The sequence below is a fragment of the Musa acuminata genome, chromosome BXJ2-2 (assembly GCF_036884655.1).
Source record: "Musa acuminata AAA Group cultivar baxijiao chromosome BXJ2-2, Cavendish_Baxijiao_AAA, whole genome shotgun sequence".
NCBI lineage: Eukaryota > Viridiplantae > Streptophyta > Magnoliopsida > Zingiberales > Musaceae > Musa > Musa acuminata.
In genome coordinates, this window is record NC_088339.1 from 30,902,581 (window position 1) to 30,915,763 (window position 13,183).

At 43.7% G+C, this 13,183-nt stretch overlaps 5 protein-coding genes across 8 annotated transcripts; 4 read left to right on the top strand and 1 right to left on the bottom strand.

Annotated features, from left to right (window-relative positions):
• The first annotated feature begins 2,151 nt into the window (after positions 1 to 2,151).
• On the top strand, positions 2,152 to 6,968 carry LOC135606017 (type IV inositol polyphosphate 5-phosphatase 7-like). 4 transcript variants are annotated; one of them, XM_065096720.1, is made up of 14 exons: positions 2,152 to 2,919; positions 3,018 to 3,105; positions 3,367 to 3,435; positions 3,555 to 3,642; positions 3,724 to 3,828; positions 3,924 to 4,421; positions 4,538 to 4,673; positions 4,876 to 5,069; positions 5,147 to 5,255; positions 5,478 to 5,626; positions 5,698 to 5,941; positions 6,190 to 6,272; positions 6,406 to 6,449; positions 6,540 to 6,968. In XM_065096720.1, the coding sequence occupies exons 1-11, from the start codon at positions 2,890 to 2,892 to the stop codon at positions 5,921 to 5,923; spliced, it is 1,692 nt and encodes a 563-aa protein (XP_064952792.1). In that variant the 5' UTR covers positions 2,152 to 2,889; the 3' UTR covers positions 5,924 to 5,941; positions 6,190 to 6,272; positions 6,406 to 6,449; positions 6,540 to 6,968. The 4 variants fall into 4 exon arrangements, with proteins under 4 accessions (XP_064952792.1, XP_064952791.1, XP_064952789.1 ...); XM_065096719.1 differs by having other exon boundaries at positions 6,543 to 6,968; XM_065096717.1 differs by having other exon boundaries at positions 2,740 to 2,919; positions 5,147 to 5,297; positions 6,543 to 6,682.
• A 271-nt stretch (positions 6,969 to 7,239) lies between these two features.
• Positions 7,240 to 8,417, bottom strand: LOC135606018 (non-specific lipid transfer protein GPI-anchored 5-like). The gene is made up of 3 exons (XM_065096721.1): positions 7,721 to 8,417; positions 7,581 to 7,631; positions 7,240 to 7,501 (listed from the first exon to the last, which is right to left on the bottom strand). The coding sequence occupies exons 1-3, from the start codon at positions 8,040 to 8,042 to the stop codon at positions 7,374 to 7,376; spliced, it is 501 nt and encodes a 166-aa protein (XP_064952793.1). The 5' UTR covers positions 8,043 to 8,417; the 3' UTR covers positions 7,240 to 7,373.
• A 288-nt stretch (positions 8,418 to 8,705) lies between these two features.
• Positions 8,706 to 9,714, top strand: LOC135606021 (non-specific lipid transfer protein GPI-anchored 5-like). Its single transcript, XM_065096723.1, has 3 exons — positions 8,706 to 9,131; positions 9,226 to 9,315; positions 9,431 to 9,714. Exons 1-3 carry the CDS (start codon positions 8,810 to 8,812, stop codon positions 9,547 to 9,549), a joined length of 531 nt encoding a protein of 176 aa, XP_064952795.1. The 5' UTR covers positions 8,706 to 8,809; the 3' UTR covers positions 9,550 to 9,714.
• A 107-nt stretch (positions 9,715 to 9,821) lies between these two features.
• Positions 9,822 to 11,339, top strand: LOC135606019 (non-specific lipid transfer protein GPI-anchored 5-like). Its single transcript, XM_065096722.1, has 3 exons — positions 9,822 to 10,689; positions 10,774 to 10,881; positions 10,978 to 11,339. The coding sequence occupies exons 1-3, from the start codon at positions 10,368 to 10,370 to the stop codon at positions 11,094 to 11,096; spliced, it is 549 nt and encodes a 182-aa protein (XP_064952794.1). The 5' UTR covers positions 9,822 to 10,367; the 3' UTR covers positions 11,097 to 11,339.
• A 794-nt stretch (positions 11,340 to 12,133) lies between these two features.
• LOC135605040 (non-specific lipid transfer protein GPI-anchored 5-like) lies at positions 12,134 to 13,069 on the top strand. The gene is made up of 3 exons (XM_065094716.1): positions 12,134 to 12,540; positions 12,627 to 12,725; positions 12,810 to 13,069. The coding sequence occupies exons 1-3, from the start codon at positions 12,219 to 12,221 to the stop codon at positions 12,926 to 12,928; spliced, it is 540 nt and encodes a 179-aa protein (XP_064950788.1). The 5' UTR covers positions 12,134 to 12,218; the 3' UTR covers positions 12,929 to 13,069.
• The last annotated feature ends 114 nt before the right edge of the window (positions 13,070 to 13,183 follow it).

The window sequence follows — 13,183 nt, forward strand, 5'->3', positions numbered from 1 at the left end:
ATTGGTGCAGCCCATAGGCTCATAAGGAATTGTCCATTTTGGCCGATGGGTGTATCCACACGATTTTGCCATTTCAAAACTTGTGAGATCTAAAAGACGCCTTCAGAGGTAAGGGAGATACGGACTTATGAGCTCTTGGTTCTCATACTCCTCAATCAATATATGACTAAATGATTTTATTCATAACCGAGATGCACGACTCGGGAGCAAGTTTGCTCGACCGAGGTGTAGGCCTTAAGCCAATATAATATGGGACTATTTGGTGAGTCGACCATTGGTGCGGGCCATAGGCTCGTAAGGAATTATCCACTTTGGCCGGTGGATGTACTCGCACGGTTTTATCATTTCAAAGCCTGTGAGATCTAAAAGGCGAGACTAAGTCCTAAAACTTATGAGCCCTTAGATCTCATACTCATCGACCAATGTTCGACTAAATGATCTTATCATTGTACACACTTACTAAGATACATAGAGTACGCTCGATTTAGCTCGAATTAGAATCTAATTGAAATCGAATCAAGATGGAACTAACTCAATGATTCGATAAATTTCAAATTAAATTGGAATGTGGACTTTGACGATTCGATTTCAGTTCTTGAATTGAATCGATGGAGAAAAAAAATAAAGAACTAAAATACAAGTTATATGACGAAGTGATTATGATTTTTATTTTTACTTTTAATCAACCAAAACTGTACGATGAATCATGAAACTTTTGAAGACATCAATTAGGTGATAGTTTTGGATCGATGGGACGATCGAGAATGCAAGAAAATACGGTGACCCACTGCAGATCATGCGGGACAAAAGTCCCGAGTTAGGTTCTTTGGTGATGAAGTCTTGAGAACACATAATGCCTCCGTTGAAGCCCCCCATGGGTGGTGGTGAATCATCCACCGGAGCTCAGGGAGGCGAGGAAAGCGACCCCATACATGGCTGCCTCACTCTCACACCCGTCTCACAAGTGCAGGTACGAAATGAACCCCACGCCCCTCGCTCTCTCTCCTACTCATCTTCCCTACCACCTCCTCAACCTATGCTGCCCCGTCACCTTCGTCGCCAATTTCCTCAGAGGATTCTGATGACCCACGCAGCTGCATTATTAGGGCTAATGACACCTCGTCCTTCTAATGGCGATGGGGAGACGACCCCACCACGACTGCTGGTTTTTATGGTGCGACGGGACCAGTGCTCACTGACGAAACGGTCGCCATTCGTGAACAGGTACACGATTATTAGGTTGGTGAGGATGAGGATGCCGGTGGGGACTGCTCTCGAGCAGTCAGTGATGGAAGGACATGTGCTCTTCTTGCTCCAATGCGAATGCTTCGCCGTCGGCGCCATGTCGGCGAAGCCGTGCGCGCCGACGGGCGAACGTGGTGCGCGCACCAGCTGCTCGATGAATGGTCAAAGAAAGGCTTCCACGTGAGAGCTTAGCTGGTCACGCTGTCGATCGTTGATGGTGAGATGTTTACATTGATTCCCATCTTTTTCATTGCTTACGCTTATGAACAACTCTACAGAGATTAATGATAATAGTTACTGAAAGATGTTTTCTTTATGCCTTTCAAGATGAGCCCATTAAGGATCCCAAACCATTGGAAATCATGCATTTAGAATTATGCAGACTTAAAAGCACCCATAAAATTTCTCACCGTTCTACATTACACATCAGACTGGTAAAGATCTACAGCAACCGCAACACAGCCCAAGAGTTATAGGAATCAGTGATCCACCTGGTGTTCTTGAAGGGCCAGCCAAAAGCCGAATGAATCCTAAAGCCCTGTGTGAGGATTCCCTCACCTGATTCACTCAAACAAACCCAGGCACACCTTCTTAGGACAGTAATCTCACCCTAGTGGAGGAAATAAAGCACAAACCAGCAACACAAGGAAAGGAGACAGACATGGTTCCCATGTAGCCCCTAACCCACACTGATGCAAATACAGTTACCTATACACATCGAGACTTCAGAAACCAAAGCAACGAAAGAGATGTCTCTCTCGCACGTACCCGCACACACATCGACATCTTTATCTTTTTGTTCCTTTATTAACTTTTTTTTTTCTTTTTTGCCTTCCACTGCACCCATGGTGATGCTGCATAGAGAAGTATACGTCAAATTGACCGCGGGCAGGGCCGTGGGGTGGAGATACTGTAGGCTGCCTGGGTTTGGGCAGCTCTGAATATCTTATTTTTATGCATATTTTGGTTTTCTGGATTGGCATTGGATTGTGGGTTCATAGGCCTCAAAGAAAAGAGGAGAGGAGGAAGGCTCAATGCTTGCACTTTACTCTCCAATGGATGCTTAGTGTGCTGCACTCTGAGCTGGTGGTTTAGAAAACCGGAGACAGTGTCTGCATCCTTCTTTTATTCTCTGCTGGTCTCTTTCTTTGATTGTTAAACGCCCACATTGCTTTGTTTTCTCTTCAAAATCAGACTTTTCACTCCTCTGCCTTGGGTGTTCGTATCACAGTCATGCTATCTGGATTCCTGGGCTTCTTTGCTTTCCCAAGGTTTTAGATTCAGAACTCTTCTGAGGAAGGGCAAAAAAATGAATCTCTTTTCCCCCCCTCCTCTCCTTTCAGATTCCAGTAGCCGGTTGTGTTCTTGATCCGTTTTAAATGGTCGGAAGATCACGCCACTTCTTTCTGTTCTAAGCTTGACCTTTGGTTTCTGATTTTTCTTTCTGAAATAGATCAGAATACTTTTTTTCTGGGCCTCTTTTTCTTAGCCTTCTCCACTAGTATCAGAAGAGAGAATAAGAAACTAATTTCTTTTGGGCGTTTGTTTTCCTCATTTTTCTCTCGCAAGACCCAGATTCCTGCAGACCCTTGGTAGACTTTTGGGACCTTCCTCTTTGTGGCTGTATGAAGAAGTGCTGAAACAATGAGAGATGAGAATCCAAAGAAAAGCAAGGTTTTCCGGCGGAAAAAGATAATTTTTGGTTTCCATGCCTTCAGTCTTTAAGATCGCTGACTTACTCATGCTTTCTTTTCTTGTTTTTGTGGGAGAAGCTGTCATGGCCCAAGACGCTTGTTAAAAGATGGTTCAACATCAAGAGCAAAGGTCGGGAGCGTCATGCAGATGATGTTGCTGATAGAGGTTTGCCTGATTTCTTCTGCTCTCATCACAATTTGTTTAAAGAGGTCATTGTGGGCTAAGAAAATTCTAGTCTGTGGATCTTGGATCACTGCTTTTCTGTGATAAAGATCTCAACTTCCCCTTGATTGCTTCCCGAATGTGTTGCTACTTGATCGTCTTCTAATTGCTTCCTAGTCTAAGAATATAATACATATAACAATAATCGAATCCCAGCTTTCTTTCTTCTTGTTCTTGGTTACCGAACCTGGGTTATCTTCACAGGAGATAATAGGCAGTGGACGGCCAACTTTTCTGAGAGGGAGACATGTACTGTCAAGAGAAGCAGCACAGGTTACAGTCCGGAACCCCATCTGCTTCTCAGATTTGGACCACATCTAATGACAGTTGTCGTTCATTTTTATCTTTTCCAAAGTTCCTCCTTTCTCATTTAGTTTCGGGTGGCTCCTCAGATAGATTGTCCAGGAAGCACATAGATCAAATTCAGCAAAGAACGTTTGATCCTCATTCAGCTCAAGTTGCAGATGTTCAGGACTACAAGTAATTCAGATCTACTCACCCCTCTCTGAGTCTCTGCAACATGGTAGTTGATCTTTATTATGTTGTTCTCTTGGTCTCTAGGATATTTGTTGCAACTTGGAATGTAGGTGGGAAGTCCCCACCAAGAAATTTGATTCTCTTGGACTGGCTTCATTCTTCTTCTCCTTCAGATATATATGTTTTGGGGTTAGTTTTGGAACTCTGTTTTACTACTAATTAGTTTCGATCTTTTATCCATCTTTGGATGACTATAAATTTCTAACTGTCCGTGTTATTTTCAGCTTCCAAGAGATTGTTCCACTAAATGCTGGGAATGTTCTCGTCACAGAAGATAATGGTCCAGCAAAGAAATGGCTGTGGCTTATTAGGAAGACTTTGAACAGTCCTGACACCTGCGGGTCTGATAGCTATCACACGCCATCACCCGTTCCATATCCTATCTTGGAGTTGAATGCTGATTTTGAGAGGTTCTCAGTGAGGCAGAAAAATTCGTCATTTCTCCATCGACGTTCCTTTCAATATCCAAGTCATAGTTTAAAATTTGAAGGGGATACTATATTACCCCAACAAATGATCGAGCACCGATTCAGTGTCTGTGATAGGGTTAGCTTTGAGAGCAGACCAAGTGATTTTGATTCCAATTTTAGGTGTGAAGGTTCATCTGATGATGAGAACATTGGTGAGGAGTCACCTACTGACATGTTTAGTTCACCAAATTCGTATGGCTATGGTGCTCCTCCACATGTTGAAGAAAGGGATAGGCTATCTGTAAACTCTAGGTAATCTTTCCTTTGTTAAATTCTTATACACCTTTCCATTCTCTTCCTTAGATATCTCTAAATTGATGTCTGCCATTGCTTGATTAGCATATAAGTTAACCCTGTGATATTCTTAGGTATTGTATGGTTGCGAGCAAACAAATGGTTGGAATATTTCTTACAATTTGGGTGCGCAGTGACATTAGAGAAGATATTAAGAACTTGAAGATTTCTTGTGTAGGCAGGGGATTAATGGGTTATCTTGGAAACAAGGTAATCCCACATATGATTCTCCAATACGCGTACTATATCCTCTTTCTGTATTGATTCAAACATGAACAAGGATGTTTCTACTACGGCTCTTTGTTTTTCTCTATTGAAAACATGAGAATCATGCTAAATATCCCGGGTTTTGATTCTTCTTGTTTTTGTTAGAACACCATGACAAAAGAGAAGGTTTTGTTCTTGTCTACAGGGTTCCATATCGATCAGCATGTCCTTTCACAAAACAAGTTTCTGCTTCATCTGTAGTCATTTGACCTCAGGGCAGAAAGATGGGGATGAACTGCGTAGAAATTCAGATGTCATGGAGATTCTAAAAAAGACTAGATTCCCACATGTGCAGAGAAGTGATCATGACAAGTCTCCTGAAACAATTCTTGATCATGAGTAAGTCCATTTCCTATTAAGGAAATACATGGCAACACTTTCATCGAACTTATGCTCATTTTTCTCTCTTATTTCAGTCGCATAATATGGCTTGGGGATTTGAATTACCGCATTGCTCTTTCATATCGGTCAGTGAAGACTCTAGTTGAAATGCGCAACTGGAGAGCTTTGTTGGAAAAAGATCAGGTGGCTTACCGACAACTCTTTAAGTCCTATGTTAGTTATAATGTATGAACTCCTTATTGTTCTTTCCAATTCATTGATTTTTTGAGAATGTGTCATGTTGTGTTGATTATTTTATGGAAGATGCATGTGGATTCTTGTGGCTTACATAAAGTTTGATTCTTTTAAGTCCATTCCTATCTGTTATAAAAGTTTGGGCCACAAATTCATTTACTTGTTAAACAGCTCCAAATAGAACAACGATGTGGCCGTGTATTTGAAGGATGGAAAGAAGGAAGGATATATTTTCCTCCCACCTATAAATATTCGAATAATTCGGATCGATATGCGGGGGATGACAGAAACCCTAAGGAGAAGCGACGAACACCTGCATGGTAAAATAATTTTATGTTTAGGCATGCATTAGTCTGAATTTGAACCTCACAGGACTATATGCTGATTGAAGGTGTGACCGTATATTATGGCATGGAAGAGGCCTTAATCAATTGTCTTATGTTCGAGGAGAGTCGAGATTCTCTGACCATCGACCTGTATATAGCATTTTCACAGCAGAGGTTGAAATGATGAATCATAGCTACCTCAGGAAGAACATGGGTTATTTTGGCTCTCGTGTGGAGGCGGAAGAACTGTTACCACACTCTCATGGTTTTACAGAGTTAAACTACTGCTAGGTGTCCTGCCAAATCAAGGTACATTATCATTTTTTTATTATACAATAAGCAGAATAATTAATTTCTTAAGTGGTATCCAATAGGGAAAAGCATATATAACCAAATAGTTGAATATACTTGTGCGAGAGACAAATTTACGTACCTATTAAGAGGCTTAAGATTCTATATTATTTATTCTTCTTTTTAATTTTTTTCCTCTTTCACAATTGGTTAACTAGAATTTTTGTGATGTCTTACTATCTCACTCTTTCCTCTGGTTAATGTAGACATTCTGCTTCACTTCAAACTACAAAGACTATTCTCAACCTCTTTGGAAATCAGCATGTAGTTCTTCAAATCAAGCAAATAGGTATTGACTTAATCAAACTCGATCTGTACATTGTACAACATTTTCTTTATCTTCTCATCAGTTCTTTTTCTCCTATGCAATCAAGTTGAAATTTCCATGATGAACTTGGACTAATTTCATTCGTGACTTTCAGAGGCCAAAAAGAGAGCATTCATTTATTGGAAACTAGAGATGAAGGTAACTCCTCGTACCTGTGTCTTTCTCTGCATTATGTGCACCATCAAATGATTTACCCTTTGCATTTTGTGCTTGTATATTTGGTTCTAGCAGGAAAAGCAGATGGTCGTTTTGCTGCTGTCCAAAATCTAGTCAAGAAAGATGTTTGAGAGAACTAAACCAGAATAGGTCAGTTACAACATCTACAGAAAGCTTGCTTCACTCACTAAAACCTAAGCAATCCTACTAGCAGCCAGATGATAGTTCCCAGTTGAACAAGAATACTCTCAAAATAAAGATACATTGAACCAATAAGAAGATGAGACACTCCTATTGCACCATCCAACCAGTCTGAAGTAGCCAAGTGAGCATATAACTTTTTTTCTTCTTGAATTTAATTTTTATTTGTGACATCATTCTTCTCAAAATGAGTGCAGAAAATTTTGTAGAGCAAGAAGGGTGAAGTACAGTCAATAATAATGTGCATAATTCTTTTCTTTTTTGTATTGAGAAGAAGGATGAGTTCCTGGTTCATACTCATTGCAATTGCGCTGGTGATAGAAATATGTATCAGTCATAAATTGTTCGGAGAGCATGGTATACGTTTTATGAATCAAACACTTGACGCCATTCATTGTCTACTAATTCTTTTTGTATAAGGGAGGAACATTAAAATGAAGAAGCGAGACAGATTTGATCAGATTGAAGAAAACTAAGTATTTCCCATCATAAATCTTTTTAAAACATTTAGTTTATAAGGATATGAGCCATAAATCCTGTGCATGATCTTCCTGAGGTGGACAGGAGGCAGTAGAACAATCCAAATGTCTTATTATTGTATCCAATAATAATTCAGATCGCCTTAGGGAGGCATATCTGGATCACACAAATCATACATATCTGTGGTTTTAACGAACATGAAGAGAAGTCTTCCTGTCGACGAGCTCAGAATGTCATAGACGACACCCAAAGAGACGCCACCGCGAAGAGCAGAGAGTAGACGATCGATGATGGCACTTCGGTACGCGACCCACCCGATGTGTCCTGCGTGGGAAGAGTCTTCGATCCACCATCTGCGTTCATGTTGCAGTCGACGAACATGCTCAGAAAAGTCGCTGAATTCACATGAATGAGAGAAGAACAGAGTTGTACCTGCGCTGGGCACTGATGGCGTGGTCGGAGATCCGCTGGGCGCTCCGGCCGCTGCCAAGAGACAAAAGTTGCAGCTAAAACTCGCGAGACATTTCGACAAACAGTAGCAGTAGTTACTGAGTTCTGTATGATATGCTTACAGTTGCACTCGCTAACTGGTGGCGTCTTGACGTTGCAGGCGGTGGGGAGAGCCAGGGCCTGAGTCTGGTTGATGGTGATGCCGAGCGAGGAATCTCCGCCGTTGAGGACCATGCAGAGGCACTGCGGCTCCGAGCCGACGACGCTGGCCAGCTGCGAGCAGCAGGAGCTGGAGGGGGTCGTCTCGTTGCCAGTGATGTAGTCGAGGCAAGGGGACAGGCTCACCAGCGCGGACGTGCAACTGCTGGACTGAGCTGAAGCCCCGGCGCACAGCACGACCACGAGGACCAGCACAAGACCAATGCGGGAAGCTCTCCGAGCCATGATTCTCTTGTTGCTCTTGCTGTTGTTGTTGGTCGAGGTGAAGGGAGAAGAGCAGAGGGCATGGCGATCTTGTAGGGGAGGGAGAAGAGAGAACGCATGGGCTTGTGGGTGACCTGCTTCTCCTACTTCCTAACGAACCGAGGAAGAATGGGCTGGTCAATAGAGACTCGAGTATTGTTTAGGGCATCTGCTACCCAACTTATGTCGACGACTGTGTCGGCCATGCTACAAGTTGTCATCTCTTCTGCTTGGCCAGCCTATCGCTAAAGCCTCTACGTTGCAATGTGCATCCATATATTATTATGGATGCATATATTATTATATAAACATGTATCCATCAAACACCCATTTTTAATTAGAATGGCTACAAATAATGACTTTTTTTTTCCTTATTTTCTGTTAAAATAATAATTCAAATTATCTGAGAGGTGGTGGCAGAATCTTACAGGAATTAGGTCACCCAACAAATGATGGCTTATGCTACTTACATTACCCACTTCCATCTAATCCCACAACTAATTATACCTACTACCAAACACCTTAAGCTACATTTCAGCATGCCATCTTCCCTGTCACAGGACAAGCCAATTGTCCAGTCTTCTGTCTGCAGCATCCGTCAGTAGGAAGGTTTGGCCACCAACACGAGCCCAAGTCACCTATTTAAAGCCCTTCTTCACACACCTTCCTCCCAATCCACAAGCTCAACCTGCACTCAGCAACCTCCTCACATTCCGAGGCATCTCCGGCGATCGGCGAAGACGAGAGAGATGGCCAAGAAAGCGTTCCAGGTCGGCCTGGCGTTGGCCGTCGTGACCATCGTGCTCTCGGGCCTCGCTTCGGCGCAGTCCGGCTGCACCACCACGATCATCAGCCTCGCGCCGTGCCTGAACTACATTACCGGCAACTCGTCCACTCCCTCCTCCTCGTGCTGCTCCCAGCTGGCCAGCGTCGTCCAGTCCCAGCCGGCGTGCCTCTGCTCGGTGCTCAACGGCGGCGCCTCCTCGTTCGGGATCACCATAAACCAGACCCGAGCCTTGGCCATGCCCGCCGCCTGCAATGTCCAGACGCCGCCAGTTAGCAAGTGCAACTGTATGCGCGCCACTCTGATCCCATCCCATTCCATTCACGTAGTGAGTCTCGAGCCTTGTCACATGAGCTGATGATTTATTGATGGTTGTGGCAGCTGTGGCCGGTGGACCGGAAAAATCCCCGACAGCTTCACCGGCGTCTCCAGCAACACCGGTCCCGTCCACACCATCATCTCCGAAATCAGGTACAACAATACTGACTTCCTTAAGTGTCAAATCGATCCAGAGCAATTGAAATAGAGAAGATTAGTTGCAGAAGACAATTAGAATATTTATGGTTGCTTGTTCTTAACGGTGCAGAAGGTGGATCGAAGGCAACCCCGGCGACTACCTCAGATGGCAATTCTTACCAATCATCTCGTTCTCTGATGCTTTCAATCCTCTTCCTCGCCGGTTGCGTCTCCTTCACCGGCCTCTGAGTCCACCGCAACAAGAACTGGATCATCACTTCACTTCACTGCCGTTCATTTATTTATGAGCATCTGTCTGTGTCAACTCGAATTCGTTATCTTCTCATGTTTGCACTGTATTGAAGTGATTTGGAGTTTGTTGTACTTAAACTTAGCTGAGCTGATTAAAAGATTATTGGTTTGCTTATAATAATAATTGATCTCGAGTACTGTAACCTAATGATTTTTTTAAATAAATTTAATCGAGGTAGAATATTCTACGATATAAATGGAATACAAAAAAATATATATTATTTTGATTTTTTTTTTTTTTTTTTGAATTGATATCGATACGACTTAGTTATCGATCGAAATTACGCTACTACGTGTCGAGTCATGATTGAAATGAATATTTTTTCTATTAGTATCTATATATTCATAATCAAAATTTAGTATTCTACAATAATAAAAGAATAATTAAGATCGGTTACATTAATATTTTATCTTTGAGTTAAATCTGAGCTGGATTATGGCACCAAAGTTACCTACTTCCATCTAATGCCTTTACTAATTATATCAAACATCATAACGACCCAAGTATATAAATAATACTTAATACATAGCATCCTCCATTTCATAGAATAAGCCAATCACCAGTCTTTTCTTAGTAGGAAGGTTTGATTACCAACCATAGGCTCCACTCTGGGTCTCCCTATCACCACCGTCACCACCACCACCACCGACTATTGAAGTCCCTCACGCGTCCCTCCCAAAGCCCAATCCCAAGTTGCACTTCAGAACCACCTCCCGTTCCAAGGCATCTCCGGCTAACAGCTACGAGGCGCGAGATGGCCCAGAAAGCGTTCGAGGCGGGCGTCGCGTTGGCCGTCATGGCCATCATGCTCTCGGCCCTCGCTTCGGCGCAGTCCGGCTGCACCACCGCCATCATCAGCCTCGCGCCGTGCCTGAGCTACATCACCGGCAACACCTCCACGCTCTCATCCTCGTGCTGCTCACAGCTGGACAGGGTCGTCCAGTCCGAACCGGCGTGCCTCTGCTCGGTGCACAACGTCTGGGCCTCCTCGTTGGGGGTCACCATAAACCAGACCCGACCCTTGGCCATGCCGGCGGCTTGCAACGTCCGGACCCCACCGATTAGCGAGTGCAACTGTAAGCACTCTGATCCCTTCTCCTTCAAGTAGCAAGTCTCGATTCACGTTTCACGGACTGATGAGTTATTGATGATTGCTGCAGCTGTGGCCGGTGGGCCAGCAAAATCCCCGACGGCTTCACCGACGGCTCTAGCAACACCGGCCAATCTCGCAAGAGGGACCCCATCCACACCATCATCGCTTAGGGCAGGTCCAATCACACACAACTCCTGAGAAGATTAGTCGCAGCAAAAACAACCAAAATATGCATCATTGACTTCATCTTGTCTCTTAATGGTGCATGCAGAAGGTGGATCGATGGCAACCCGGGCCACGACCTCAGATGGCACTTCCTACAAATCACCTCCCTCTCTGATGCTCTCAATTCTCTGTCTCGCCGCCTGCGTCTCCTTCGCCAACCTCTGACTCGACTGGGAGAACTCGATGATGACTTCCTGCTGCCGTCGATCATTTGTTCGCATGCATCTGTTTGTGTCAACTCGGATTCTTTCTTTTCAGCTTCCTCGTTGCTGCTCTGCATTGAATGATTTGGAATTTGATGTACTTAATTATCCTCTGAGACGATTAAAAGATTGATTGATTTGCTCATAGCTTCCTTGAATCATTAGAAGTCAATTCCAATTAATGAATGGCAGGACTCTTTCTTTCGACCATAAGTATTCTTTGAATGATATCATCCAAGTTTTTCTAAGATTTTTTTTATTTGATCATCCAATCCAACTTGAAGGATATAAGCATGAATAATATTCAAAACATATTATCTTTCATAAATTGTAGAGCTATAATTACATATTATCTTGTAATTTCGAACACTGAAATGGTAAAATATATCAGATCTCACGAATAAAAAAATAATATAATATATTTTATTTTATAATATTTTTAATATTAAAAATTATACATTCAATTAGATAAATATTTAATATAATAAAATTAAATTAACATGACCTCACACGATCTTAGATCCAACGAAATCAGGTTCCGATATATGACCCGATTAAAATCACGTATAATAGCCTAATAACTTAATAGTTGTTGGGTAGATGTAATCATTGTTTGCTACACCAATTTCGTTATCGCTGTCTCCCTTTTCTTTCAATGATATGGCGAGCTCATAAGCTACATAGAGTCCACAAGCAAATAATATAGATATGTCCATCATAATCAACTCCTAACACCCGAGACTGCAACCTAACAACATCTCGATGCAGAATCTAAGAAGAGCAAGTTGGATTTATGCTACTTAGATTACCTACCTTCATCTAATGCCCTAACTAACTTGATCAAACACGTAACGACCCATCTATAATGATACTTCAACATGGCGTCTTTTATTGCATAGATTAAGCCAATTAGGTTCCAATCGACACCGGTCTTTTTCTTAGTAGGAAGGTTTGGCCAACGACACGAACCCAAATCACCTATTTGAAGCCCTTCACACCTTCCTCTCATTCCACAAGCTCAACCTGCACTCAGCAACCTCCTCACATTCCGAGGCATCTCCGGCGATCGGCGAAGACGAGCGAGATGGCCAAGAAAGCGTCCGAGGTCTGCCTGGCTTTGGCCGTCATGACCATCATGCTCCCCGGCCTCGCTTGGGCGCAGTCCGGCTGCACCACCGCTATCATCAGCCTCGTGCCGTGCCTGAGCTACATCACCGGCAACTCCTCCACGCCCTCCTCCTCGTGCTGCTCCCAGCTGGCCAGCGTCGTCAAGTCCCAGCCGGCGTGCCTCTGCTCGGTGCTCAACGGCGGCGCCTCCTCGTTCGGGATCACCGTAAACCAGACCCGAGCCTTGGCCATGCCCGCCGCCTGCAAGGTCCAGACGCCGCCGGTCAGCGAGTGCAACTGTAGGCGCCACTCTGATCCCATTCCCTTTCCCGTTCTCTATACTATCTTGTTGACTGGACTGATGAGCAATTAATGGTTGTGGCAGCCGTAGCCGGTGGACCGGCAAAGTCCCCGACATCTTCACCAGCAGCACCGGATACTCCGGCCAATCCCGCACCAGCGACGCCATCATCTCCGAGGGCAGGTACGTTTATTCTACGTTATATGAAGACATCACCGCTTGCAGAACAAGACAGAGAAATATGGTGACGTTGTCCTAATGGTGCAGAAGGTGGATCGAAGGCAACCCCAGCGACGGCTTCATATGGCACTTCTTACACACCAACTCGCTCTCTGATGCTCTCGATCCTCTTCCTCGCCGCCTCCGTCTTCTCTACCAGCCTCTGAGTCTACTGCCATTAATTTCTTGCACCTGTCTGCATCCTTCCTCATGTGTGCTCTGCTTTGTAGCTGTGATGTGGTGATTCGTTGTACCATTCTTAGATTATCCGAATAAAAGATTACCAGTTTGCATTATAAACCTGCTAAGATCACGAGAAGAATCTGACGTCGGAGTGACTAATGACAAGTTTTATTTTTATTTCACGCACACAAATGATAGTGAGCAGAAATCCAATCTTACCACAACAGTACTACAAATTG

What these genes read in the sequence shown, in the direction of transcription:
- LOC135606018 (XM_065096721.1), bottom strand. Translation starts at nt 8,042, where the DNA reads ATGGCTCGGAGAGCTTCCCGCATTGGTCTTGTGCTGGTCCTCGTGGTC. An exon ending in ACCAGTTAGCGAGTGCAACT is followed by an intron (nt 7,632 to 7,720) that starts GTAAGCATATCA and finishes GTCTCTTGGCAG; the next exon opens with CGGCCGGAGCGCCCAGCGGA. An exon ending in GCCATCAGTGCCCAGCGCAG is followed by an intron (nt 7,502 to 7,580) that starts GTACAACTCTGT and finishes ACATGAACGCAG; the next exon opens with ATGGTGGATCGAAGACTCTT.
- LOC135606019 (XM_065096722.1), top strand. Translation starts at nt 10,368, where the DNA reads ATGGCCCAGAAAGCGTTCGAGGCGGGCGTCGCGTTGGCCGTCATGGCC. An exon ending in ACCGATTAGCGAGTGCAACT is followed by an intron (nt 10,690 to 10,773) that starts GTAAGCACTCTG and finishes TGATTGCTGCAG; the next exon opens with CTGTGGCCGGTGGGCCAGCA. An exon ending in ACCATCATCGCTTAGGGCAG is followed by an intron (nt 10,882 to 10,977) that starts GTCCAATCACAC and finishes TGGTGCATGCAG; the next exon opens with AAGGTGGATCGATGGCAACC.
- LOC135606017 (XM_065096717.1), top strand. Translation starts at nt 2,890, where the DNA reads ATGAGAGATGAGAATCCAAAGAAAAGCAAG. An exon ending in TGGGTTATCTTGGAAACAAG is followed by an intron (nt 4,674 to 4,875) that starts GTAATCCCACAT and finishes TCTTGTCTACAG; the next exon opens with GGTTCCATATCGATCAGCAT. An exon ending in AGTCCTATGTTAGTTATAAT is followed by an intron (nt 5,298 to 5,477) that starts GTATGAACTCCT and finishes CTTGTTAAACAG; the next exon opens with CTCCAAATAGAACAACGATG.
- LOC135606021 (XM_065096723.1), top strand. Translation starts at nt 8,810, where the DNA reads ATGGCCAAGAAAGCGTTCCAGGTCGGCCTGGCGTTGGCCGTCGTGACC. An exon ending in GCCAGTTAGCAAGTGCAACT is followed by an intron (nt 9,132 to 9,225) that starts GTATGCGCGCCA and finishes TGGTTGTGGCAG; the next exon opens with CTGTGGCCGGTGGACCGGAA. An exon ending in ACCATCATCTCCGAAATCAG is followed by an intron (nt 9,316 to 9,430) that starts GTACAACAATAC and finishes TTAACGGTGCAG; the next exon opens with AAGGTGGATCGAAGGCAACC.
- LOC135605040 (XM_065094716.1), top strand. Translation starts at nt 12,219, where the DNA reads ATGGCCAAGAAAGCGTCCGAGGTCTGCCTGGCTTTGGCCGTCATGACC. An exon ending in GCCGGTCAGCGAGTGCAACT is followed by an intron (nt 12,541 to 12,626) that starts GTAGGCGCCACT and finishes TGGTTGTGGCAG; the next exon opens with CCGTAGCCGGTGGACCGGCA. An exon ending in GCCATCATCTCCGAGGGCAG is followed by an intron (nt 12,726 to 12,809) that starts GTACGTTTATTC and finishes CTAATGGTGCAG; the next exon opens with AAGGTGGATCGAAGGCAACC.